The sequence below is a fragment of the Neopsephotus bourkii genome, unplaced genomic scaffold (genome assembly GCF_033783945.1).
Source record: "Neopsephotus bourkii isolate Nb327-2 ecotype Australia unplaced genomic scaffold, CSIRO-AGI_Nbou_v1 NB_1574, whole genome shotgun sequence".
NCBI classification, from domain to species: domain Eukaryota; kingdom Metazoa; phylum Chordata; class Aves; order Psittaciformes; family Psittacidae; genus Neopsephotus; species Neopsephotus bourkii.
Genome location: NW_026902050.1, coordinates 2371111 through 2399076, shown reverse-complemented (window position 1 = coordinate 2399076; position 27966 = coordinate 2371111). Strand labels below are relative to the sequence as shown.

General features: G+C 35.5%; 1 protein-coding gene across 9 annotated transcripts in view; it reads left to right on the top strand.

The window, feature by feature from the left end:
- Positions 1-27966, top strand: part of OPA1 (OPA1 mitochondrial dynamin like GTPase) — a 60838-nt gene continuing 32872 nt past the window's right edge. For 2 of the 9 annotated variants that reach the window (XM_061371431.1, XM_061371433.1), the window contains exons 1-21: positions 1-288; positions 3963-4281; positions 4605-4701; positions 5851-5958; positions 7044-7097; positions 7721-7788; positions 12646-12756; positions 17100-17153; positions 18746-18850; positions 19792-19878; positions 20774-20887; positions 21220-21300; positions 21705-21779; positions 22100-22171; positions 22303-22402; positions 22924-23054; positions 23685-23757; positions 23849-23921; positions 24690-24805; positions 25342-25406; positions 25988-26064. In XM_061371431.1, coding sequence (XP_061227415.1) covers positions 260-288; positions 3963-4281; positions 4605-4701; positions 5851-5958; positions 7044-7097; positions 7721-7788; positions 12646-12756; positions 17100-17153; positions 18746-18850; positions 19792-19878; positions 20774-20887; positions 21220-21300; positions 21705-21779; positions 22100-22171; positions 22303-22402; positions 22924-23054; positions 23685-23757; positions 23849-23921; positions 24690-24805; positions 25342-25406; positions 25988-26064 — 2009 coding nt within the window. In that variant the 5' untranslated portion in view covers positions 1-259. The remainder of the gene's footprint in view (positions 289-3962; positions 4282-4604; positions 4702-5850; positions 5959-7043; positions 7098-7720; positions 7789-12645; positions 12757-17099; positions 17154-18745; positions 18851-19791; positions 19879-20773; positions 20888-21219; positions 21301-21704; positions 21780-22099; positions 22172-22302; positions 22403-22923; positions 23055-23684; positions 23758-23848; positions 23922-24689; positions 24806-25341; positions 25407-25987; positions 26065-27966) is intronic. The other 7 variants (XM_061371434.1, XM_061371435.1, XM_061371432.1 and 4 more) reach the window with 7 other exon arrangements.

Genomic DNA, 27966 nt, shown 5'->3' with positions numbered 1-27966 from the left:
ATTCCCCCCCGCGGTACCTCCTCAAAACCCTCCCTCACCGCCGCCGCACCCGGAACCTTTGCGCCAGGAGGAGCGATTTCCAGCCGGAGCGGTCGCCAAAGACCCCGGTGTCCGGAAGCGGCGGCAGTTCTGTCAGCCTGCAGCCGGGGCGGCTTCACCTGCCCTTGCCCGCGGCAGCCCGGGGCCTCAGGCGCGGTGGCTGAGTCCCGGTAGGCGGCCGCGGGGCGTCCGGCGACTCCTGGCCCCTCCGGTCGTTAGAATGTGGCGGACGCGGGCGGCAGCGGCTTGGTAAGCGAGACGGACCGTAGCAGGGCTCAGGGCGAGCGCAGCGGGCCTGCCTGGTCCTTGGGGCGTGGCGGTCACGCCAGAGCCGTGACCCTCTTCCGACCGCGGGGCTTATGCCCCAGGTGCTTTTTCTGGTGTGACACCCGCCCCGATTAAGCGGCCCCTAGGCACCCGTGAGAACGGGGCTGTCCGCGGGGAAGGCCGGAGCCGCATAGCGGGTCGGGGTGCGAGGTGGTGGTGGTGGTGGTGGTAGTGGGGTGTGTGTGTTTGTCGCAGGGGTGAGCCTGAGGCCTGCTGCCCTCGGGCGGGGAAATTCCTCATCCTTCAGCTCCAGCGGAACCGGGGGGTGCGATGTGAAAGGGAGCTGCGTCTCCTACATTTCTGCCCTAGGGAGTTCGGGTCACCCCCAGGTCCAGATGTTGGTCCTCCCCAGCAGCTACTCTGCATTCTTCCTGTTTCGCTTCATTCTTCCATACGATTCTAGACAGGAGCAGTGGAACTGAATGGCTGGTTATCTCACAATGTTCTGACAGATTTAGGAGCAGCAGTACAAAAATAAGTGTTGTCTAGTACTGAATGAGAAAGAAAATACCACAGTGCTTTTTGCAGGGTTACATTTGAAAGACTGCTTTGCAGTCATAATTAATAGCCATAACTTCTAAAAGTGTATATATCCTGTCTTTAAAAAAAAAAAAAATGTTCTATCTGAGGTGGAGATTTCTTGGCCAATATGTGTAAAATATTAGGTATGACCTACGGGTGGAATGTTTGGATATCAGTAGTAAAAGGCTACTTTTTCTTGTTTTACAAGATATCTGTAATCTTAGTGCCATGCAAGAGTAGTCAGGTTGCAGGCCTGTAAAATTAGGCAGATTCTGATAGCAGAGGTGCTCATGTCTGGAAGGCTCAGTTTTGTTGTGGTTGTTAAAAACAGCTTTCCAGATGCTTTATATTTGGAACTCAGGAAATATTTAATAATGTTGTTTGACACCCTCTTCAATATAGGTGCATTTTTCAGTGAAGATCTGAATGTGATTTTCTTGGTTGGTATTCATGAGAAGCTTTTAGCAACAGAAGTTTTGGTATAATGATGTAGTGGGTTTTCTTAATTAATTATATGGTCTTACATGTGCAATAAAAGCAGGTAGGGTTTGAAATATGTGATAGCACTCAAAAGGCGTTTGTGGATGTCCCGGGTTCAGCAGTTCAGCAGGGTTCAAATTCTTGCAATAATAATTTGTGATGGAACTCAATTTTTCCTTCAGTTTAAACTTGGAGAATGAATGTTGTAAAACACAGTTTATTTTAAAAGAATAATCATAGAGAAGAAACTTACACCATAGTACAAATGCCTTTAACCTAGATAAGAGTAGCAATAAGAAGCGGCTGCTATAGTATATTCTACTACTTGGTCTCTGCTGTAAATTATTAGTTATCTGTGTAATGGTGGTGACTGCAAAAGAAAAGAAATAATGTCGCAGTCATCAGCTTTCTTCTTACAGGCTTACCATCCCCTGATTTTAAAAACACTTTTTAAAAGTGGGAAACAAAACTGTGGAAGCACTGTTAAGTTTCATTGACATGTAGTCACTTCAGTATTGGTACTATCTGTGGTTAATTTCCCAGGCTCTTATTCCATGTCAAAAAAAGAGAACCTTGTTACCACTTTAGGGATTAGTCTGTTCCTGCTTATTATCCTCTTCCTAGATACTGAGTTTGTTATTGCAAGAGCATAGCTTTCTAGATAGTTTAATATAGCAGCAAGAGGATACCCTTCAAAGTCAGAGTGACTTTTATGAACATGGACTTCCATAACAGTCAGAGGAGTTCCCTTTTTTAAGCTTTCAGTTACACTAAGGGAAATTTCTAAACATAGACCGTTGGCAGAATTGGTCTTTTAAGAGAGGAAGATATCTCATTGACAAAATTCTGTTTTTTAACTTACCTTCCAAAAGCTCAATTTCTGGCTTAAAATTGCTTTTATAACAGTATTCCACTTCTTTGGACATTAAGAACATGCCTGTCACAGTGTCATCTCTAGAAAATCTCAAGGCAAAGAACTGTATAGGTTATAGAGCATGTTATTAGAAAATTCTGTAATATTTTTCATTTCATATGATTCTCTTACTGTCTTTAAGATCTGTTAATTTTAAATGATTTAGGCCTTAATAAATAATGTGCCTTCTCAATGGTGTGAAGCACTTTCTTCTTTTATATTTGACCCCTTTGTAAGTAAATGCATTTGATAATATTGAAAACCCTGAAAAAAAACCATCAAGGGACAAGCATTGTTTTCAGGAACTGTAACTTCACTGACATTTTGCATCCAGCAGCCTTCCACTAGACCAGGCTGCTCAAAGCCACATCAAACCTGTCCTGGAAGACTTCCAGGGTTGGAGCATCCACGTCTCTGGGCAATAGTGGAAGGAACTGAAAGATGTCATTAAGTAAATGCTTCAGCTCCAAAGGAGAATCTGCTTTGTCAAAAAAGAGCAAATGTACTTTGTGAAGGAATTTTGTCTGTGTATTACTTTTTTGAAGTTTGAAAATTCTGTACAAAATTAACATTCTCTAGAAGTTTGTTTGAATAATAAGATAGGCCAAAAAGTCAAGTTTTGTTTTCTGTTTCAAGTTGGTTATAGACTTCTGTGGACTTTTAGCTGCTGTTTGTCTAAACTGTGTTTTACCAAAGACATGTTAATTGCCTTAGTCCAGTGTGGAAGTTAAATTCAATTTATAACAGACTTTATAAGTGATATTTCAGGTTTTATTTCTGTAATCACTAGAAATGCTATGCTCATTAATGATGTTTATGATGGAGTGCTGGCACTGAGTGGCTAGAGCTGTGGGCAGCCTCCTGGGAGAGGCTGAGGAGGGTTTGTGTCAACAGTTAGGGGTGCGTGGAGCGCACGCCGAGTGTTGTGACTCTCATGGTGCTGCTTGGAAGCAGAAGTGCCTTCAGAAAGACCTCAGAATGGGAATTTGAAAACTTAGTTTTTCTTCCTTGTGTAATTCAGTAATCATAAGATAGCAGGTTGCTGCTTTGAAGTTCTGAGTATGTCCTGCTCCCAAACTTTTTTGCATCTCCTCTGTGAAGACAGGCTGAGAAAGTTGGAGCTGTTCAGCCTGGAGAAGAAAAGACTGTGTGGAGACCTCATAGCAGCCTTCCAGTATCTGAAGGGAGCCTGTAAGGATACTGGGAAGGGACTCTTCATTAGGGACAGTAGTGATAGGACAAGGGGTAATGGGTTAAAACTTAAACAGGGGAAGTTTAGATTTGATATAAGGAGGAAGTTTTTTACTGTAAAGGTAGTGAGGCACTGGAATAGGTTGCCCAAGGAAGTTGTGAATGCTTCATCCCTGACAGTGTTCAAGGCCAGGTGGGACAGAGCCTTGGGTGACATGGTTTAGTGTGAGGTGTCCCTGCCCATGTCAGGGGGGTTGGAACTAAATGACCTTAAGGTCCTTTTCAACCCTAACTATTCTATGGTGTAAGCATCAGCTTTTTGTTTTCCTGGTAGCATACCAGTAGTAGCTGGAAGGTGTACATTCATAATGATGCTCTAATGTCTCTGTAACCAGCTGAAATGTAATGTGAATTGCTTCTAAAGAGGTTATTGAGTTAATGGTGTTTTGAGGAAATCTGTTATTTAAGAGTTTTTGTTTCTTTCTTGTAGTGTCATCTGCCGGAGTCTTGCAAATAGCAGCTATGGAATAAAAAGAAAATCACCACTTCAAAACTTGCATCTTGTTTCCCGAAGTATACACCATCCCTACTATCCAAGTTCAAAATTTCAAAGACCTCCATTAAGGATATCCATTAAGCTGTTCTCTTCTCTTAATCGTCTTCCCCTACGCAAAACAAAACTTTTAAATGTAAAACATGGATACCAGTTCCACAGGAACTTTTGGCTAGCTAGACTAGCATCAAGGCTTCTCAAAGTTCGCTATCTTATATTAGGATCTGCTGTAGGTGGTGGTTATACAGCTAAGAAGGTATTTACCTGTTACGCTATTTTATGTGTTTTGTCTTTGTTGTTATATGCTTCAAAGCAATAGTTCTTGGTATATACCCAAAAATATAAGATCTCATTGTTTGGTTAACTAATGACAATAAAGATGAGTGAATTTCAGGAATAGTAAAAATATTAAAGCTTGTATAGAGAACTAGTATAGATTTTAAAAGATCCAAGTAGCATTATTCGTAGCTGAAAGATGGTGGGTTAGTATGTTCTATATGTAGTAATTACTTTTCAATAGACTTTTTATATGCTTCTCTATACATTCATTTTTCTTCTATATTCTCTTTTTTGTATTAGACATATGATCAGTGGAAGGACATGATGCCAGATCTCAATGAATATAAGTGGATTGTTCCTGACTTCATTTGGGAGCTTGATGAACATATTGACTTCGGTATCAGAAAAGCTAAAATGTTACTTTTTATAAAGACTAGCACTTGTAAAACTTCAAGGGTGCAGGTCTTCAGTGGCTCTCTCCAGTAGCTATCTTTATAGCTTTGAGTGAACTTGTGTTGTTAGAGTTTGGCGTGTATTTTACCAAGGTATTTGTGTCAGTGTGTTTGTAGGAAGAAAATAAGTGTTGTTTAGCATTGATAATCCATAATTCACCCTTTTATTTGAGAATGTTCTTGGTCCTCTCATAGGGCCATATAATCCCATTATTGAAAGAAGAGATGCAGCATGATCAAGGGGACTTACACAGGTTTTGGTAGTATGCGTAAAGTTTGTTCTTCCTATACCTGTGACACAAGTACTAAATATAAATAGATAAGTAAAAGATACATATGAGTAAAAGACCAATTGAAAATGCACAATAGTAAACCTACCTATCTACAAAATTATCTTGAAAAGGCAGGAGAAAAGAAAACAGTAAATATAGACATTTTCTGAACCTTCTGGTTACAGTAGGTTTATTGATATTTTTGGATCAAACATAGAAATCTGAAAAATAAGGACTGAGTTACTTATATATGCAGGGTTGTAAGGTGGTGGTCTTCAAAAAAAAAGGCATAAGATTTTAATTCATGTATGAGCGTTCTATAGATAAATGCAGAAATTGAATAACTGACAAATATTTTCTTGTTTTTATTGCTATGGGACACTACATTTTTACAGTACTTTTAATCTAACAAGTTTTGGGTTTTTTTTAAAGATTACAAAATTGGCTTATTTATGAAATTGAAAAATAAGCTTTTGTTAAAATATATAAGAGGTTAGTTACAGTTTTGTGTGATTTTAAAACATCCTCTACAGAATGTGTGAGAGAATAACGTGGAATGTGGTGGTGAAATGCAGCAATAAGTTTTAGGCAATTTTAAACTACCTGAGGCAACCAAATTACCAGAAAGTTCAAAGTCTAAAAAAGCAGTTTTTTGGATCTGATAATCTTTCCCAACACTAATGGGGGGAGGTGGTGGGAGGTGCATTACTTAAAAAATAAATAAATTAAAAATCAGCTAGTTTTTATAGCATAAGCCATTTTTCTTCACAGAAGTAGTAGGGAAAAAAACCTTACTCATTAACTGTTGTACTCTTTTCCTAGAAAAACTTATAAAAGCCCTTCCTGATGCAGATGACCTTGCCAAACTTCTGCCTGACTTTGACAAGATTGGAGAGAGCTTCACTTCACTGAAAGGATTTTTTTCTCCTGGTGAGAACATTTTTTCAGCTTAGTTTTAATTTTGGAAACATAAGCTGTTACAAGATGAGGTTACAGATATGTCCTTAGACACTAAAAGAAAGCGGATCCTGAAAATGCATGACTTTTCATTGAATATCTCATGTGAAAGTGTTATGGACACAGGTAAGTGTAATATATTTTTAAAAACAAGAATTCTAGTAGCAAACGAAAATGTGAAATTGAATAGAAAAGTAAAATTCTTGTGCAACTCTAAACAAACAGATTGAAAGCTAGATTGCTTTAGTGAGTCATAAAAATCAGCTGGGCATGTCCAGCTGGAAACTGGAGAAGAGTGGCACTGATGGTAACATTACCACAGCTGTTACAGAAGAAAAGAGCTAGTTTATTAAGAATGATGATTCGTAAGGTTACAAGCATGTAAAATAAGAGATTTGTAACAGAGATGTTATTTTGGATTGAATGATATTTTCCATCAGACTTAATGGCTGCTAGGTTTTGGAGGACTTCAGTAAGACATTTCTGATTGTTGGAGTTTTTAGAAATGTCTGTACCTGCGTCTAATGTACCTTAGAAATGTAAACATCATCTCTAACTTGCTAATGGCCCCAACTCAAAACTTCACCCAATCGTCTTGTAATAAAAAGCAAGATTATTCCTTAATATATATTATTATATGCCTTAATAATTAAGAATTACTGTATTTGTAAAAGATTACGTCTGTGAGGTGTTATAGTCACTGCTCTTAGTGTCTTCCCTATCAGTTTGCATTAGAAGTGTGCTTTCATTTTCTTAAAATACTGTCAATAATGGAGCTACTTTATTAATCCTACAAACTCAGCAAGTGCCTAAGTAGGGATCAAATTCAACAGTGTCAAGTACATTACAATCTTCTACGTATTTTGGCTGTTTAAAATCATGGTGTTACTGACTGGTGTTGTGAGATGTCACCTATTATTTGTTACTGTTCTCCCACGGGCATAGTTGCCATTTATGATTGTGTGCTCCTCCAAATGAAACAAAGATCCCTCATCTTTGTTTGCATTTTGTTTTGTATTTATAATTTTTATTTCCCCTCTTCTGCTGATTTTTCACAGGTTACAATTTGGTTAGTGAAGTCATAGGAGCTTCTGATCTACTTCTGTTGTTAGGTGTGTAAAAGCCCTTTTTACTGCCCTTAACCTGCCTCTCTAAAGCAAACTTAAAACCCTACTATACTAAGAGGAGTGAATATCAATGTAAACACAAATATTTACATCAGTTCAATATTGATTTACAAATACTTTCCAACTGTTTTAGAAATACTTAGATCCTTCCCTGCGAGAATAAATTTATAGTTGTCACTTCTCTGTCACAGTCATTAGCAGAGGTGTTTTATTTCAGGCATTTTCCAGAAGCTTGTTTTGAAAATCTCTGTCATTACAATAAAAAGAATATTACTTTTTTTCTCGTTACAGTAATGCCAAGTTTATTTGTATTATCCTTTCATGTTTATCGGAACTAATTAATTTTGAAATTATTTCAGAACTGAGAGTCTAACTGAGGCTGCCTTGTGATGTAACTAATCTGAGTCACAAACATGATATAAAATTTTCACGAGTTTTAAACAGAATTTCTTTTGCAGTTTTTTAAGATGAATCTTTTTTTTAATAGGAACTTCAAAGATTATTGAATTAATAATAGGGGTTGAGACTTCAATATTATAATAGGTGTAGTTTGATAATTTTTAAGTACCTTTTGCATATTATAATGAGTTTCTGTAATTATGTCCTAGGTTCTCCAGGGGAAACAGCATTCAGAGCTACTGACCAGGGATATGACAATGACAAACAGTTCAAGAAGGTAATTACTCTCTTTCAAAACTAAAAATGTCTTAAGGAAATTTTTTTTTAAAGTGCTTCAGTAGCTAGTTGTGGATGTTTATTTGAAGCAGCTTGAATAGCGTTTATCATTCAAAATGACTTGAGTATGCATTGTTGCTTTCAATATATAAAGGGTACAATGATAATGAATGTTTGGTGTAAGTAAAATAAAAAGCAGACATAAAAATCTGTAGGAATTACATTCTTAAGAAAACTGGTTTTTAATAAGAATGTTATTTTGGGTATTTTGTGTTCATCTGCGATTTTTCAGGGCATGTTCTCAGTGGCACTTGAGCTTTTAGCTTATTACCGAAGTTGGTGTAGGCTTCTGTAGTATTTTCAAGCATCTCTGCTTGAAGCCTTGTTGTTGACATTTTCACAGTTGTGATTCTTACTTAAAGATTTTTGCCTTTATAAAGAATTTCGGTTTCTTAAAGCAGTTTGTCTTTTTACTTTCTTTAGTTAGGTAGAGCATACGTCACATTTTTGTTACTATATTTTGGAAAAATATGCTACTGTATTTTGATAAGGTGAAGTTTAATTTTTTTTAATTGATCCTATTTCTGTTAAATTCCTAAATTGTAATGATGCTCTTTGTTTAAAGGCCTTTCATTTTTCCTATGTATGTTTTTTAAATTTCTTTTTACAAATTGCAGAAAATATATACTGGGGAATTTGTAATTATTTTTGCAATTGAAAGTGTCTGAATTATAACTCAGGCTTTTACGTAAAAGCCATTTTTGTATATGCAGGCATGTATACGTTTATTCTACATTAATTCTGCATGGCATTATATAGTGAAACCTCTATAATACTCACTTGTAACTGCTTTTTTCCCTTTAGAACAGTGATGAGAATTAACTTGGCTTTTTGTTTCCCCTTTGTCTGTAAACTGTCCATATATATTATTTTATTTTCCCATGAGTGATTGCTTAATACCGGTTTCGGAGTTTAAAACATAAAAAATACTGTTGATTTGTGAAGAAGTGGCCATCTTAGTTTATTGTCTTTGGAAACTAAATCAGCTGAGATTTTTACTGAATACCAGTAATATCACTGTTACTTATTATGGGCTGGTTTTGATGCAGTGACAACTGCGTTTGAATGTTGCCAACAAAACTTTGGCTGTAGTATGGAAAATATCAGCATAATAAGGCAGTATGGTTTAGAAAATTTAGTCTGATGTATTAATTTTTGCTATTCCAATTATATCCCGTATGTTATGCTTGGAAGTGTTGATTTGCTAATTAATATGATCGACTTTGGTCATAACATTTCACATAAGGCACGTATGAGTACCTAAGAAGGTATAATCACTTAGTTTATTGCCAAGCAAAATTATTATTTTCAAGACAATGGGTTAGATGGCCTTTTTTCATTCAATGCTTTCCACTGCCAACTAATGCTAGTTTAAGAGTTGTGACTGTATGGATATATAAGGTGCTTGTAGCATGGTATTAAATGTGTCTGGTGAGCTGGTTTTCTTTGTTCGGTTGTGGAAAAGATGAGTAACTGGTAAAGGAATCTAGGAATTCCTCTTTGGAGGAACATTCTGTAGAGCTGTTATTTGGCATGGTCCTCACATGTGTCTCTAAAAACTTCCTGTAGAATGAGTGAGAAACTAGTAAGCTGGGAAGATAACTTTGAGAGAGTGAACATTGTCCGAGACACCAAATCAGACTGTACTGCTTCTTGCCAGCTAACGTATTTATCTTATAATCTCTTATTTAATAAAAAAGGCACAATTTTTTGAAAATAATTAAATTAAAATGGCTAGTTATAAAAGCTATAGTGTTGTAAAATATTTTATTGTATGGGTTGGACTAGTTCAGGCTTGCACTTCAAATGACAATGTTAACTTCTTAGAAAATTATCTTGCAATATTGTCTGTCTCCAAAACTATTTCCTCAACAATTTCAGCTTCCAATTAAAGCAAACAAATTCCAAAGTTTAGCCCAATTAAAATATATACTTTATATTTTTATATATGCATATATATATATATATAAAATAGTGGTTATAGCTGTGATGAAGTGCATGTGAAAAAGATGACTTGAGTATTGATATGGGATTTAGAAGTCAGATAAATAAGTAATTCAAAACCAACCACACAGTCCTTTCTCTGCCTTTGGTGCTTTGATAAAATTTCATGCCTTGAACCTGAATCCACTACTGAGGATTTGGCAGTGTGTAGACTGCTTGCTCAGCCAGCACAGAGTTACCTTCACTCAGTGTAAGCAGCACAGTAATTCTGTGGTTCTTCACTACAGCTACTGCTAGAGGGTGAAAAAAAAACTTTTGAAGGTTTTTGTTTTTTGTTTTTTTAAGAAGAATTCCTTGACTTGGTTGTTTTTTTGGTTTTTTTTTAACCTTCTCATTTGATACATTATTTTTGCATGTTATGCAATAAAGTTTCTTTATTTATAGTGCTGTTGTATTCCCAACTTAATTCCCAGGTTTGTAGGTACTCTGGATAAAATTGTGACATTTATTCAAATTCTTAGCAATTGATCTCTACTCTCCTCATCATTTTCACTCTGTTACATCCCTCAAAATTTTTTTTCCTGCGAGAACTTATTGTGGCTTAGCTTTTCTTATGAATAGTCACACTGCAGCTACTGGGGAAAAAGTGGAAAGAGTCACCATATGTAAAAAGAGAGGGCTTTGATTGCTTGTGAAAATGCAACACAAATACTTTAGTCATGATAGTTTTAAATTAAGGAGTTTCATACTCAACTGAAATACAGCCTATTAACTTTAAGAGAATGTTTTGGGTTTTGTTGTGGGATTTATGGGTTGGTTTGTTTTTGTGTGGTTTGTTTTGGGGTTTTTTTTGTTTGTTTTGTTTTGGGTGGTTTGGGGTTTTTTTAAGCATATGCAGTAACAGTATCAGCACTTGTTTTGCCTTTATTGTGCACCCAGATTCTCTGATGACTTTCAGGATATATGCCACTGTGTTTGTCAGCTGGTGTTACTCTCTTCGCATTGTTTCTTTGGTAACAAAAATAACAGTATAATGTTTGTAAACAGCTGGGGTTTTGAAATCACATTAATTTATTTGTCTAGATAAAATTCTTTAAAGTAAATGCAGTTTTACACTGGAGTGATTACTTTCCTGTGGGAGGAAACAGTGGTAGCGTCCAGTGAGAGACAGCAAAAAACAAACATTTTTGTTTGTGTCTTGGTTCATACCAGCCCAGTTGTTGTGTGTATAGTTCTGTGTCATTCAAGGTTCTTTATATTTCTTCAATTCTTTTTTTTTTTTTAATTCTAACCTGTAAAGTAAGAAATAGCAAAGAGAGTGAATAAGATTATTGACTGATATATGCAAAGAAGTGTTACTGAGAAGCCTCTTAAATGACTGTATTCCTTACTTTAGTATTTTATTAATTGCACATTGGATAGCTAGATTTAGTGACTTCAAACATTTGTTACAGTTGCTGTTTAAATGCTAAAAGGCCTTCATGGAAGGCTTTGTTCAGGTCTCTTCTCAGGTTGTATTGAAAGTTTCCTTGTGTGCAAAATGGCAAAAGATTATTATTCCTTCTCTAATAATATAACAGTGAGGTCTCCTTGCTGCTATATAGGAATTAAATCTTTTGGCTGAGTTCTTGGCAGAGCTCTACTGCCTTTGCTAGTCTGGCAGTATAGAAATTTATTAAATCTTAAAGTGGTTCAGTGAAATACAAATGTGAAGATTTTTCTATTCTTGAAATATTACACAAAATCACTATGTAACAGGTGTTTGCATTTGTTCATTTGATTGTCTCTCTTTTTTTTCCATTCTCTGTGTTGTTTATCCTTCTGTGTACATGCCTGTGTATTCCATGCAACAGATGTGTAACTTGATGGCAGGTGTCTTGAATTCTTACACCAAAGTTCTATTTCAGGGTTTGTTTTGATTCCTGAAGTGCATTTTTGAAACCATGCATTTCCCCAAGTGTTTTCTTAGATGATTGATTTTTTAGGTTTTTTTTAATAGCTTTATTTAAATAATTAATTGATACTTTTGTCTACATTCTCTGATATAAATTGTACATAAAGTCTCTGGTAGCTGCTGGCATAGTATCTCTAAACTAATTTTGAAAGACAGTTTACCATTACAAGAGTATTTGGTGTGGATGGAGAAGAGAACTAAGCTTGATAGAAAGGCTGAAGTACATGTATGTAAGCATTATGTTTCAGGCACTTCGAAATGATCAGGAAGTACTATGACAGCATGAATTTAAACTGCAGTGTTACAGAAGTAGAGGGGGAGCTTTTTCTTTATGCTCTAGAAACTACTTTGCTTTTCTAGTTTGAGAAAGTGAAGTAGGAGGCAAAATCATCTTTCTATAAACTGCCTGTGTTGCTGGGAATAAGAATAAAATGTGAATTTTTATTTCACCGACAAATCTGAGCCTATTAGCTGTTATGCACAGCTTTGTATGGAATATCCAAACCACATTATTTAGATACATATATGGTTAAGTTGTGAAAAATTGCTGAGAATTTTTGGCATGAATAATTGAAATAAAATTCTGAAACCTCAGAGAATAGCTTAAAACCAGGATAGTTGAATTTAAGATTTAGCTGCTTAGTTAAAGTTGAATATAATTATAAAATATAGCTAAATGTTTAATGTTCTGTTCTACCTGGATTTGCAAAATGCATGGTTTCGCTGACTATATCCACACCCAGCTAGCTAGCAAGTGATCTTGCTAACAAAATTTCACTTTTGTTTGAACTGACCCATTCATACCTGGCTTTCATTTGTCTTTGTCATGTCCTTTGGTTTAACTTTGTTCTCCTTACACCCCAAATTTTTCCTCTCCTTTTTATTGTAAACTCATGGCAGGGCCTGCTTGGTGAACTCATACTGTTACAACAACAAATCCAGCAGCACGAAGAGGAAGCGCGCAGAGCCGGTGGCCAATATAACATGGGCTCTTCCCAGCAGAAACGAAAGGTGATGGCTTAAGGGAAAATGTGTACTGTATTCACACTAATCAGATACTTCAGCCTTCTGCATTTGAGCTAGAAAAATCTAACTAATTAAGTATGGGCTCAAATAATTATTACCGCCAACTTCACTACAGATGTATAGGCCTGTTTCAGTTTAACCAAGTTGTATTTAAAGCAAGGTGTTAAAAGCAGAACAGGTACTTTGTGTCACTTTGAACTTGTTTATTCTCTGCCTCTATAAAAACTGTAATAATGCATTTAAGGAAAGTATGTGAATAAACGTCAAGTGTCTTCTCTACTGTTACTTAACAGTAGCTCTGTTTATAAGAGTATAGGTATTTACAGACAATATGTTTTGGGGAATGTTTTTTCTTGCTTTGTACTGTTACCAGCCTGAAAATTACAGCAGCTCCTTAGAAACGCTTTTGCATGAACAGTTAAATACTGTCTTTATTATATATTTATCAAAGGTATTCCTCTGCCTGTTTTCCCTCTTAAAGGGTGGTTTATACTGATATGCTGTAGTTGTTGAACATCTGCATGTCATTTTACTTAGTTTAAGTTCTGATCAGTTTACTCATTATTATACAACTCAGATGAATTGGAAGAACTTCTTAAATTGGGGTATTTTAATTGTCAAATCTGATACAACCTGTAATTCTTAACTACCTTGCTACTTTCACTGCTTCTGTGCCCCAGAAAATCTTTTTGATTACTCATATTTTTCAACAGCTTTGGAATTGAGCACTGCGTACAGAGCTTTATCTTCTGTGCATCTCAAGATAACTCCCACAGAAAGAGGAAGACAGATGTGAATTAAGCTTTTAGACATAGTTGCATAGCTGCACTTGTCATGCTTTGTAGTCTGTCCACAAAAAGGGATATCACAGTTCTCTGAAACTACAGTAGCACTCATAAATTCAAATATTTTTGTTCCTTGCTATGTTATTTTTTTATGGTTTAGAGTTACAAACCCTGGCCACTCTAATCTGTTAATCTTCCTTTTAATTAGAATGAGGCAATTTTTCCTCATATTTTGTTTGTAAAATTTATTAATTAATATTCTATCTGGATTTAAGAGAGCAGTGATGTGTTCTGTCCTCAGTTATGGATCTAGGCATTGTATTACAAAGATTGTACACAATTCATTGAGGGAGTGGAAGTATGGAATAGTAGCTTGAAGTTTATAGTAAAATGTGTGAAGATGTAAAAATTACTGGAAAGGCAATACAATATCCGATATATAAAAATGTATCAGCCTAATAAATGCAATCTGGAAAAAAGTGAGCTTGATATTGTATTTGTTTCTGAGTGAAATTCTACCTTGTGAGTGCTTTCTTGCAACTAATTCTGCAATTCCTAAGCTGTGACATAACTGTAAGGGTTATCTTTGTAAATGTCCTCCAAGGCAGGTACTCTTGGTTTTCTGGGTGTTGGAAGTCTAACTGTCCTTGTATATAGAAAGCTTTAATTTAGTATTCAGATGTGCTCTTTGGCATATGTGCCTATGACGTGTCATGTTTGTCACATTAATAGTTTTGCTTGAAACAAACTGAAAGAGATTTCAATTTTCTTTGAAAACTATTTTGTTTAATATCTTGAAACAAGAATATAACTTCAAGATTCCAGTCATTGATCCAAATTGCCTATGGAGGAAGAAGTTGTTAGTGTCATTGAAATAAGTCATTGCATGCCCTTTTGACAAGACATACACTAACCTTGTTATTTTTTAACTGAGTTGGCTTGCTTGCTTGTCTGCTGGAGAACATGATCATTTGTGTTCTTGGAAGTTCTGTTGCCCAATTTACTTGCATGTTTTCCATTGTTAATTTGCTCAATATTAAATCTACTTCAGTTGTAAATTAAATAATGGTAAGAACAGCCTCACAGTCAGGAGAGGTTATTAAAAACAAAAATGTAACTGTTTGCTTTTGATTTTATTTTTTTTTCCTAACCTTTTGATAAATATTTAGCAGTGTAACTGATTAGCCTTGTATAGCTGCTGTGTGCATGGCTGCTTACTACATGCATTTTGTCTGGGCCTAGATGCTTTAATTGGTATTACTGGAAATCATTGTAGGTTTTTGTAGATGATCAATTTAGAATTTTTATAGTCTGATTAGAAAATGTACAAAACCAATAACTGGGGTATCAGAGGCACTGAATTTTCAGAGGCACATAGTTATTTTATACGGTGTGTGATAAAGGTTGTTGTAAAGCAACTACTGCAAAATGTGCATAAGGAGCTTTGGTAATCTTCGTAAAGAGGTACCTACATCCCTATGCAGGAGCCCTTGATTAATAAAGGGCCCTAGAGTTTTCTTTTCTTGTAAGTCTTTATGGTGGCAATGGAGAAAGAAGGAGGAATCTTGTACAAACCAAACTGAACTGAATTAAACAAATATTGCTGAGCCTATATAGAGACATTTTGATATTTTATTTTTTTTTTGTGAATAGAAATTATAGATTAGTCATATGATTTAGCACTTCAGGTTGTTACAATAGTTTAGCTCTTATTGGCAACATAAAAATTTTTAGCAGGAGTATGAATTAGACGTTCAAATTTGCATGTACTAACATGCAGAGCACACCTGAACCAAATGCTGGAGCATATACATAATTCTAGAGCTGTTTGTTATTTTTGACAGAACTTACCTAATTGTCCTTGTTAGAATTAATCATCTAATGCTAAATAATTCTAGATAATACTTCAGATCTTGCAACATGTAGCTCTGCAATATTTTTGCTTACTGTATTTAACAAATGTATACTGTACATAAAAGCACTCATGTGGTTAGCGGTAATGTGTCTATAATCTGTACTTCAAAGATGCATCAAGGCCTCAGAAGTACTTTGAGGAACAGCTTACTTAAGAGCAGAGAGCAAGAAAATGCTAACTGCTTTGAAAATCTGTATCCTGCTTTTTCCTTCATTTTCTTGCTTCTGACCCTCCACCCCATCCTCTTTGCCCATCTATTTTTATTTTACACTTATGTGTCTGAGGTGTTTAAGGTGTGTGTATATGTAAACGCTGCTTTACATATACCACTTTGTGGCTACATGCATCAAGTTGTCTGTGTGCTAAACTAACCCTGTTTCTGATGCACTTTTGCTGTCACTGAACTAATTAACAGAAATGGACAGGAAGTCAGTTTACAGCACTTCCTTTTTGTTGTTTGTGAATAAGAAAATACTTTATATATATGGGAGTGTCAGCTTGGTTTGCTTTCTATGAAATGAATTCTTCATGTATTCATGAATATACAATCCTGTGTATTACAGATTTAATAGCTAAATAATATAATTCACTTTGAATAACTGTGGATTTTTTTTCTTGTTTAATGTGTAACAATTGGTGTGAAATCATAGTATCTAAATTGATTTGTGTCTAAATGACAGCTGTCTTCTGCATTATAGATAATATGCTTTCTGATGTGAAGCTAACTTGAGTTGTAAATGTCACATGAGCTTTATTTAACTACTGAAACTTTTGCCTATATTGTTCTTTCAGATTATTATTTTTCTAAATTTAGTATTTAATTAGTCAACCATGAGAATTTAAGTTGCTTGTAAATATTTACATCATATGACATTGTATTGCACCATTTATGCTTTTGCCTCTGTGTTATTAAAAGAAGTTTTGAACAGCTTATTACATCTTGATGGACCTATTTTGAGAATATTTGACTAAGAATGGCTGTAATTGCCTTACCTTACTACACTTATGCCTTGAATCTCAAAATGTTTGTATTATAATATACTAATTTTCCCAGGTTTTAGTATAATTTAAATATTTTAAAATAACCCTTCAAGACTGTCTTAACTACAGATATTAAGTTATGCGTGCATGTTTAGTATTGTAACTCAGAAAAACAAACACAAAATAAGAATCCTTTGAAGATTCAGAAATAATGAATACCTACCTGGAAGTATTCTGTAGCAAGCAGGTGTTTTAATTATAGCCTATTCAGATTTTGCTAACTCAGGAAATGAGCATACAAGATCCTCCAAGTTGGCAACAAAAATTAAATTTAGGGTAGTGGACAGAAAACTGTGAGCACCATGTAGAGTTTGTTTTTCCCTAAGTTTGCTTTTCTAGTTTTAAGTCTTGAAGGGTTAATTTTTGCATTTGCATGTATTGATTTCAGACATCTTTTTCTTGGTATGAACCTCCTGTTGCAGATGGGACTTCCCATCAGAGTTAAATCTCAAATGCTAATTAAAGAATTTTACTTGCTTTTAAAGTCAGTTTTCTCACGTGGAATTAAGCTTCTAGTTTGTGATTTGGTTTCTTGCAGTGGATAAACTAAACAGTGAGTTAGTAGACATGATTATTTTTCTTTGTAGATTTCTGACAAAGAGAAGATTGATCAACTTCAAGAAGAACTTTTACGTACTCAGGTAATTCTTCTGAGTTACTGATGTCTTTAGAAGAGATTTGTGTGCAGCAGACTGAGATTTACTAGACAAAAGCACACCTGAACAGATCTGGTAAAAATGCAGTGCTTTTTTCAAACTTTGAGCTTATCAATATGGAGTTGATTGCTAGCACAAACCAAAGGTCAGTCCAGTCTGTTCTTTCTCTGACAGTGACTGTCAATGCAAGGAGGGAGTGTAAGAATAGGGCAAATATGTAATCTTACTTTCTCTAAATACCTTCCTTGACTTTAGTGCTATATATTCCTGAAATGTAAAGTTAGCCCAAGAGTGTTACATAAATACAGTAGTGAGATTCCAGTTTTTAAGTTGTTATGTGCGCTAATTTTACTCTTAACATTCTACTATTCTCTTTTTCATCATTTCAGTGCTACTAAATATATCTGTGATAGCTTATATGTTTCAATGGCACATTTGTTGCAGAAAGGAAATTAGTTTACTTATTAAGGAGTTATATTTTAACCCTTTAATCTTAGGAAATGTCATTTCTAGTAAAGAAGCTTTTAAGTGCATTTGCTGACTCATCAGAGGTCCAGGTGGAAAAATAGACATTATATAGGATATGTGGGGTGAGACATTCAGTGGCATTCAGGGGTAGCAAAGTATTGGTTTTGTTTTCTTCCATGAAAATCTAATGAATATCTGTACTGTGAAGCAGCAAGTAGTTCTTTCAATTACAACTGGTTTTATGATTGGACTATTTAACATGAAAATTGATGTGGGTCATTTGAAAGCTCTTTCTCTGCCCTCTGTTTGCGATTTAATCCCTTTAAGAAGCTAAAGAAAATGGTGCTGTTCAAAGTGATGTCCTTTTAAGTAAATCAAAACCTTGAAAATTTGAACAGCAGTGACAGCTATTGGTAGGAATTTTTAATGTTGTAACATTTTTATGTATTTATTATTTTTAAGGCATTTATTTTTTAATATTGTAACATTTTTATGTATTTGTTATTTTTTAAGGCATTAATTTTTTTGTAACAGTTTGAAAGTTGATGTGTTTTATAAAGTACACATGCCAAGTACATCATTACATCATAGAAAACAGTTTTCAGAGTAGGTATTGGAACTATATGTCTCATCTTCAGAGAGACAGATATATATATCCACACATATACATATGTGTGTGTATGTATATATATACAAATATACGTGTGTGTATATATATATATAGTAAAGAAAGGGTCTAAACTAAGCTTGCAAATTCAAACTGAAGCCCTGCAATCTTCTTGGTTGAAAGCCTGTTCCCACTGACACTAATTTCTGTCTGAGTGCTGATCTGTAGCTCCTTTGAAAATGGTACTTGTTTACGATAGTTAAAGATTGATTTATGTATCCTTAGATCTGAACATTGTGGTCTTATTAAAACTTTTTAAGCAAAGGTGTTGTGTTGCTGGAAAAAAGCCCAACATTCTTCTCATAATGATTTTGTTTTTTTTTAATAAACTGTAGTGGTGACAAAGGTTTCTGTATCTTTGAAAGACTTGCCTGAAGAACTTGCTCATGTGAGTGTAGTGTTTCTGTAATTACAAAAGTATATTTGTACCATTGTTTTGTAGCTCAAATATCAAAGAATGCTGGAGCGATTAGAGAAGGAGAACAAAGAACTAAGAAAATTGGTACTGCAAAGAGATGACAAGGGAATTCATCAGAGGAAGTTAAAGGTACTTATGATTCACAGATCACCACTGGAATACAATTATGCCATATTTTTCATGATGCTATTCTAAGCTGTAGTTAATTCATTTTTAACATTTTTTCTATCTTTACTAACTTTTTGACGTGTTAAGGCCTTTATACTTTTTTAACTATTGGAAATGGCTTCAGTTGAAGAGCACAATGAGGTTACCATGTCTAATTAAATAACTTACCTAAGTGAGTAGGAAATGTGGATTAGATTTTTTTATGTAGCTTCACTGTATTTTCTAATAGATATACTTCCAACTCTTCTCACACACTCAGCATTTTGTCGTAGGTCTTGCTGTGTTCATTAGAAATATAGTTACAGGGTTAGGAAACATCTTTTAACAACCTTGTATAAATCCAGGGGGATCGAACTAAATATTCTTTGCTTTTGTCTGCCAACATCTTGAGCATTTTAAAAATTGATGCTTTTTGCCTCAATCTGCATCACTGACCAATATGGATCTTCGTCTTTCCTCTGTGAACTGGAAGATAAGGTGTTCTTGTCTGTACAGAATGAGGTTGATAGTTTTATACCCTTATTAACACTTACTGTTCAAGCTGAAAATGCAAGTGTAGATGTTTAATGTAAGAAACTCAGTTTGGCTTCTTAACTTGGAAACTGAAGTCTGAGCGGTTTTGTTCTGTTCCACTGTACATAAGACCTCTCATTTTGCTTATTCAGCAAGATGCACCTGCAGTATTTTTGTCCAGAGAAGAGAACGGGTGGCTTTGCTTGGTATCATGCTTCATAAAACAGAGATCTCTGCTGCAGTATAGACAGTTTAGGTTTTAAGCCATCAGGAGAAAATAAATACATTTTTACGGATGAGTTTATAGTATATACACATGAAGTAGACTAAAACCCAGTCTTTGTTCTGTTAATTGGTTGTGTTTTCTCTCTGTACATTTTTTTCCCTAGAAATCCTTGATTGATATGTATTCTGAGGTACTCGACATCCTGTCTGATTACGATGCCAGTTACAACACTCAAGATCACCTACCTCGAGTAAGTAGATTAAAAAAATCAGTTGTTTTTTTTTTAGTGAAACACCAGTGTTATAATTCAGTATAACAATTATATTCCAGGATAATCCAGAGCTAGTTCTAGGCTATTTTCTTGTAACTCCAGAGGTTTTGCGTAAGATAGACTCTCAACTTTAAATGCAGCAAGAGAATTTTGAGAATAACCAATGTAATTATTTTTAGTGTGTCTTGGCTCATAGATAAAAACCTGTCTAGTTAGATACTGCAGCTGTCCTTAGCTTTTAGTTTTAAATGGTTTTGGACCAGGCACCCCAGCATTCTCAGCATTGTAAAATGACTGTTGTTTCCCACATGTGGAGCGGAGGAGGCAAGGTGCCTGGCTAACCTCCCCACAGTAGTGCTGCTGTTGGAGGGGTGAGTGTGAAAAGGGGTTTGGCTAGCCTCATTGCTGGTATAAGGGAGAGCCAGGAATCCTTCCTGCTTGCACAACCACCTGTAGCACTGGTGGCTTCTATAGAAGTCCAATAAGATGGTTACATCACAGCAACTACATCAGAATTCAGCCTTCTCCAGGTAAAAGTGCATGAGTAGTCTTCAGTGTTTCACCTGCTGAAAGGATTTTGTACAAGAAGAGAAGAAATGCCTGCCAAGAGAATAGCAAGCCCTTCCTCTCTTCATTAGGTGGCCTGGCAGGTTAGCTCTGTAGGGCAGTAGACTGCTGTCTTTATACCAAGTCAATTTTTTTGCATGATTAAAAGTTAGTATTGTTTTAAGGATTTAATGTTTAAACCAATACATTTATTGTCAAGCATCGTACAGCCAGCATTGCTACAGATTAACGTCTTTTTAGTCAGCTTTTGTCTAAGCTTCTGGGTTGTCCTGCTGAAAGCCAATGGCTGTTTAAACTTTCACTTAAGGTGGTGGTGGTTGGAGATCAAAGTGCAGGAAAAACCAGTGTGTTAGAAATGATCGCCCAAGCCCGCATATTCCCTCGAGGGTCTGGGGAGATGATGACACGTTCCCCTGTTAAGGTAAGAAATATGATCTCTGAATCAATGTTTTCTGATATTGTTCTCCCTCTGATTAAGCCATTAACTGAAATATATGTAAACATTAATTTATAAAATGGCTTCTAAGCAACTTTATTGATACAGTCAATGACAAAACTGTTTCAGACCTATATGTACTATCAGACCCATATATACTATCAGAGTAGTAGTTTCTGCTGTAAGTAGTAGCGTGCTGAATAAACATTACATATAGTAGTCTGTCTCCAGTGGGGAGTGTGCATGTGCTATCTACGTCTCATGTTTCTCTGTGTTAGATTTGCCATACTTTCTCATATAAGACTTTTACCATTTAGGTAACCCTTAGTGAAGGTCCCCACCATGTGGCTTTATTCAAAGACAGCTCTCGGGAATTTGATCTGACCAAGGAAGAGGATGTAAGTATAAAGAAGTGACTGGAAGTTAATGTGACTTTTATTAATTCTCTGAAAAAAATTTGTGTCTTTGTGAGATGTTAGCCCATGTTTAATTAGAGTGAAATATGTATAGTGGGCAAGGCATTATATTAATTACTAAATTATCTCTTAATGTGGTTTTTGGCTGGCACTAAAGTGGATAAAATACAGAAAGAGCTCTTGTGCCAAGACATTTTTGGATTATGTGATAGTCTGCAGGTAATCTCTCATTTAGCAACCTGTTTACCCAAGTTAGTTATTCAACATACATTTGAGATGGTATTTATAAAGAGAGATCTTAATTCAAAGTAAACTTGTTAAATTATTTTTCTTCTGTCACGATTATAAGGACTTCTATATTTGATATATTTCTTTTCTCAAAACAGCTTGCAGCTTTGAGAAATGAAATAGAAATCAGAATGAGAAACAGTGTGAAGGAAGGATGCACTGTTAGCACTGAGGTAAGACTTGCAAATATTTAGTGGCAAATACCTGTACATGTGCATCTTTTGTAAGTATTCTTCAAATAAAACACTGGTGAATCCAGTTTGTGTATACGTAATATTTTGCACTATACAAAGTGTATGTGGACTGTTAAAATCAATTTTGTATCACAGTTCTGTGTATATAAAATTGGATTTCCTATTTAAAATTGCAGGATGTTGCTGGTTTAAAGCATATGCATATAAATGTGCACTTAGATAGTTTTATATATTTGTATAAGTAATTACATACAAAGAAGGTGAGTGTTTGAACCTTTAATTTCAATTTTACTTCACAGACCATCTCCTTAAGTGTGAAAGGTCCTGGTTTGCAGAGAATGGTATTGGTTGATTTACCTGGAGTCATTAGTGTAAGTATGCAATAGATTTAAAAAAAAAAAAAAAATCTTGAAGACAAGGTGAGAACATTAACTGTTTTCTTTTTTACATACTTCTGTTTTCTTTTTTCCTTCAAACACATGTCTTCATATACATATTAAAGACTGTGACATCAGGTATGGCTCCAGATACTAAGGAAACTATCTTTAGCATCAGCAAGGCCTACATGCAGAATCCTAATGCCATCATCCTTTGTATTCAAGGTAATAAGAGTCTAGATGCTTATGGACTGACATGGGTTTTTTTATTTTTTAATTGTGATTCTTAGTTTACTCTGGGGACTGTCCTGATTTGATTTATTATTTTTTTTCCCATTTGTGATAATTTGCATAGTGTACAAAGCAGAATGTTTCTAAATTAAGGTACCTTTGGTATCCATTTCAAAAAGCAACTTCATGATGGAAGATTTTTATCATTTGAGAAAACAGTAGCGATAATAAAATTCAGTATGTCTTCAAAAGTGTTTTGGAGGCAGCAGACGATAATAGAGTTTAGTATTTTGAGTGAGCTGGTACTTGTTCAAAACTTGTACAACGACAAATATTTCTTAATGATACTGGGAACAAAGCAGGTTTTCACTTTTTGTGTCCAAAAGTTGAATGTAAGCGTAATTTTACTGCTTGTAAGTTGCAACATGAAACTTACTTGATGTATACTATGTATTTAGTACTGCATTTTAGATTGTATAGTCCCTAAAATACAGTATTGGTTTTTTTTGGTTTAGACGGATCAGTGGATGCAGAACGCAGTATTGTCACAGACTTAGTCAGCCAAATGGATCCTCAAGGAAAAAGGACAATTTTTGTGTTGACCAAAGTTGATCTTGCTGAGAAAAATGTGGCTAGTCCCAGCAGGGTGAGTTGAAACTATTTTTCTTATATTGTGATGGCTTAAGTCACACATGGAAAAATACATGAGATGCTGTCAGAAATATTAGACCTCACCTGCCTGTTCTGGATGGTGTTGAGTGCTTATTTCTGTGTTCATCACTGTTTGTCTGTTTACTGTGGTGGTGGTTTTAATCTCAGGCTTTGCTTTTAGTGATCAGTTACATTACTTCAATCACAGCTTGGCTACAACTTGCTATAATAATGGTTCTTTTCATGCAGGTGACCTGAGCAAGTTGTGTTTTCTGAGAAGGCTTTATGGTATTCTGGGATAGGCTTTTTCACTTTGGTTTGTGTTTTGCGGTGTTATGCTTTATTTGGTTTACGTCCCCCACTATTTTATTTTATTTTATTTTATTTTATTTTATTTTATTTTATTTTACTTTATTTTATTTTATTTTACTTTATTTTATTTTATTTTATTTTATTTTATTTTATTTTATTTTAAATACCTGTAGGAGTCAAAGTCCCATGACAAACTGCCTCTTAATGCACTCTATGGATAGATAAAACTAGATATGGCTTTGAAACTATGATGAAGGAAGGAATGTCTTTGTGCATAGTTAACCACAATTTTTTTAATCCTTTATTTTCGTAGATCCAGCAAATAATTGAAGGCAAACTCTTCCCAATGAAAGCTTTGGGTTATTTTGCAGTTGTTACTGGAAAAGGTAAAGAGATCTCTGGTTCTCCTTACTTTCTCCTTGATAGCAGAGAAAACTGTCCAAATGGAACTGTTGCAGCACTCTTTTCTTTCTCCAGGAAACAGCAGTGAAAGCATTGAATCTATTAAAGAGTATGAAGAGGAATTTTTTCAAAATTCAAAGCTGTTGAAGTATGTTGCTATTTATTCCTTTTACTAAAGTAAGCCTGTGTTGGTAAATACTAGCATCAGTTTTTCTTGCTGAAATTAAAGGACTGCACTGAGGGCACTGTTTGTGATTTAATCTGCTTAAATGAAGTATCTTGCTGAGGTGAACAGGTGAGCCAGGTTTCCTAATGCCTTCTGTAAGTCAGTGGAGAGACCCAGGCATTTTCAGGCAGCAATTGATTCTGCTGGAGTTTTGCAGCTCTCTTCAGATGTTTCTGCGTCTCTCCATTGGATCTAGAAGAACTAAGTTCCCAGCAAGGTCTAGGCACTTGAATACAGCTGGGAAGAGTGGATCCAGCCCCCAAATTATTTGTAGTCCCTCTAAATATCAGTCATCTTGGTCTGACAACAATGTTGTATTCAAAGGGTTAGCATGTGCGTTCTGCCAGTTGATCAAAATAGTTTTGATTTCACAGGCTTGTATTTCTCAGGAAAGTAAGCTGCATGTTCTTTGGGACTGCGGTACCTGCACTACACCCTTTAGAATAAAAATTTGTGGTGTGTGTTTTGGGATTCTGGGGGTTTGGGTTTGCTTGTGTGTTGTTCCCTCCCTTTCTTCCCCCATTTACCCGCTGAATAATTTGGAGGAAGAGACTCAATTTTGGGTTAGGTGCGCTTTGACATACTGTTGACTGCTATATAAAGCAAAGCTTTATTCTTGTGAGGAGAAAATGGGGGACAGAAAGCATGATAAGGAATGGAAGAATTTCCTCTAGCTGTCTTCCTTTACAGGACATGTATGCTTAAGGCACACCAGGTAACGACAAAGAACTTAAGTCTTGCTGTGTCAGACTGCTTTTGGAAAATGGTGAGAGAGTCTGTGGAGCAGCAAGCAGATGCTTTTAAAGGTAAACATCTTTTCAAAACCCAAGTGAAATAGCAGCTTGCTGTTAAACAGGTCTTCCATATATGTTGTACTATTCTGCCAGCATGCTTGGGCAGTTGTGTTTTATATGTTCATCTTTACAAAAACACAGAAAAAAAAATATTCATGGAATGGAGGACCCACTTGCTCTAAAAGCCAAAGGAGTAAATAAGTGTGAAGAAAAAAAATACAGTATTTTTTTTGTGTGGGCAAAACACAATGGCTTCCCAAATAAAAATACAATCTAATCAGCCAGGGTAGAACTGCCTTGTACAGAGATGTAAGTTGCACGGTTCTGTTTCCACTACGTTTTTTCATTGCATTAATCCTGCAATTTCTAGACAGAATATCTGAACATAGACAGCAAAAAAATCTGCTCATTTGCAGAGGCACTTTCAATGTTATTGGAGGGTTTGTCATAAGCAAGATTTTTGGCAGTTTTGGGAGCTGAACTTCTAAGATAGTCAAGAAGTGCAGATAGACAAGAAAAATATTACGGCCTTGTTTCTGATTTTGCAGCCACACGTTTCAATCTAGAGACTGAATGGAAGAACAATTATCCCCGGTTGCGAGAGCTCGACAGGGTAAATTACTGCTTTATGTGCTACCAAGTGTTGAAAATTATGGATTAAAATTTGTCATTTAATCTCATTTGTAAATGTTTCTTAAAGTAAATGTGAAGTACTGAGATTTTAAAATGTGAGGACAATGTAGGGTAAAGAAATACTGATCTCTCTGTTTTATGAAATAGTGTGCTTCAAAATTGTGGTATTTCAACGCTTAGAAGTCCTTCACGCTTCTGTGTGCTGTTCATTGACCTAATTTACCCACAGGATTAAGTCAGTGTTTCTTTGTGATCATGACAGAACTGGCAAAGAGGAGTTAGATTTCCTGGTCTTTCAGTCAGACAGAATATCAAAACAATTATGATCCCATTCTCTTAATTCCTTTATAGAGACCCTGAATATTCAAATGCTCTGCTTGGCCAGTGCCATGCAAGAGATGGGTAGGAAGATGTAAGTTATCCTGGTTTACTGTACAAGAAATGCATAAATTGTCCAGAACATGACTGGAAGGTGTAAGGTTTTGGTTTTTACTTTTTGTATGGAAACATGATTGAACTATACTTAAAACCTTTTTATTCCGTATTTTGCCTTTTGCACAGAATGAACTGTTTGAAAAAGCAAAGAATGAGATTCTTGATGAAGTCATAAGCTTGACTCAGGTCACACCAAAGCACTGGTATGATAATTTTTTCTTTCCTGTGTCTTCGCCTCTTGCCCCCCCCCCCCCATTTTTTTCATTAACTAGCAAAAGTTCACCTTTAAGATACAGAGTTTTACTAAAACTCTCAAATATGAATATGGAACTGTTTTTCTTAGGTCATTGTGTTATGTCTTTTATCCTTATGGAGCAGTCTGTTTGTTGTTCTGAATCAGCAAACACTTGCATAATCCTTTGACAAAAATCACATGATGTCAGTTAGTGTTTTCTTCTGGTTTTATATGATATAATGAGCAATAGATATTCCTCAAAAATGAAAAGAAACAGTGATAATAAAGCTGTTTTCAGATGTTCTTTTGGAGTATAAATCAGTAATTCACTTTAACTTGATAATTTGGGGTTTATCACTGTGTATATCAAAATAATATATATGACCTTGGAAAAAAGAAGTTTTGTATCCCTGTGAATCAGAGATTTGGAAATTGAAAGATTTGGTAATTCCTGGTTGTAAAGAAAGCTGATCTGGATGCTTGAAAATTTTACCCTACATGTAGATCTTTTTGGTAGCCTCAACCAAGTAGCACCATAATGTGCTGCCCCACTTCTTCGTAAGGCATACACAGCTGTGAGAGAGACCCAGCTTAGCTGAAGTATTTTAACAGCATCACTGCATAATAAAGCCACTGTATGCTGAGAGGAAAATACAAGGAATTACTTTGATGGCAGCCTGTACCACAACTAAGAACCTTCAGTCACCTGAATTGTACTGTTACTTGGTCATTGATTAAAAACCAAGATAAAATGTCTGAGTCTTAATGATGTTAGAGTAATTTTGGGCATGTGAATGCGGTCAGAGCAAGTGTTATAGGCAGTGTATTAGGCTGAATTTATTTTATAGTCCAAGTGTAATACAAGTTTGCCATTTTTGTGCTTGTTCCTGTTCACTGTATGATAGATGCTGAAGTACCCTGGTCCATGTCGAGTCTACTTAATTTTGTTGTGGATGGGGTGGGTGCATTTCTTTCTCAGGGTTAAAATGTAGTGACGATTCTAGTTTTGCAGCAGTTAATGAACTATAAAGTAGAACTGGAAACCTAAGTTATGAAAAAATGCTTCCATTAGCCATCAGATGGAGCCTAAAATCAGCAGTGCATTTGATGAATGCTAATGTTTCCATCCTGTTAAAATTTCCATTCCTTCCAATTAAGTTTGATTGCATTAAGCAAAGTGAAAGAGTATTTTTATTGACATGTCAGTAAAGAAGGAATGAGATTGCATTTGTTCTTAATAGCAGGACTGCCCTTCTACAGTGAATTTGTAAGTGGTGAAATCCGTAACAGCCCGTTTCCAGCACACCCTGTAAGTGAAATTAATTTGCCATGTCCACAGTTCTAATGACGATCAGGAATGATCAATAATTGATCTTTGTTTGAGCACTGCCCGAGTCATCCTGTTTTGAACAAAGCTTTTTAAGGAGATTTTATTATTTTTTTTTACTGGTAGCAATATTAATTTTTATTTAGAGTGAATTCTTTCAACATTTAAATGTTCGAGTTCCTTTTTATTTTGTGTAAACACTTTTACTATCCTAAATATGCCAAAATCTGTTCCAACAGTAGGAAAACTACTAGCTTTGATTCGCATTTAAGCTGGTATGTCAGAAGGACAGCTTCAAAATTTTTGAATCTCAAAAAGAGGATGCTTTAAGCACAAAAGAAATCTTCAATTATGCCATTGTTGAAAGGGGTGGAGAAGTGATATTTATGAGAAGCTCTTCAGTCATTGTCTGCAAATCTGGTTAGAGTAGGGGCATTGTCGGGGTTGAATCATGTGTTCTGAACTTAGGAGTGTTTGGAAGAAAAGGATTTGAGTGAATCTGATAGTCTTGTACCACCAAAAAAAAGGTAGTTTTTATTCTTC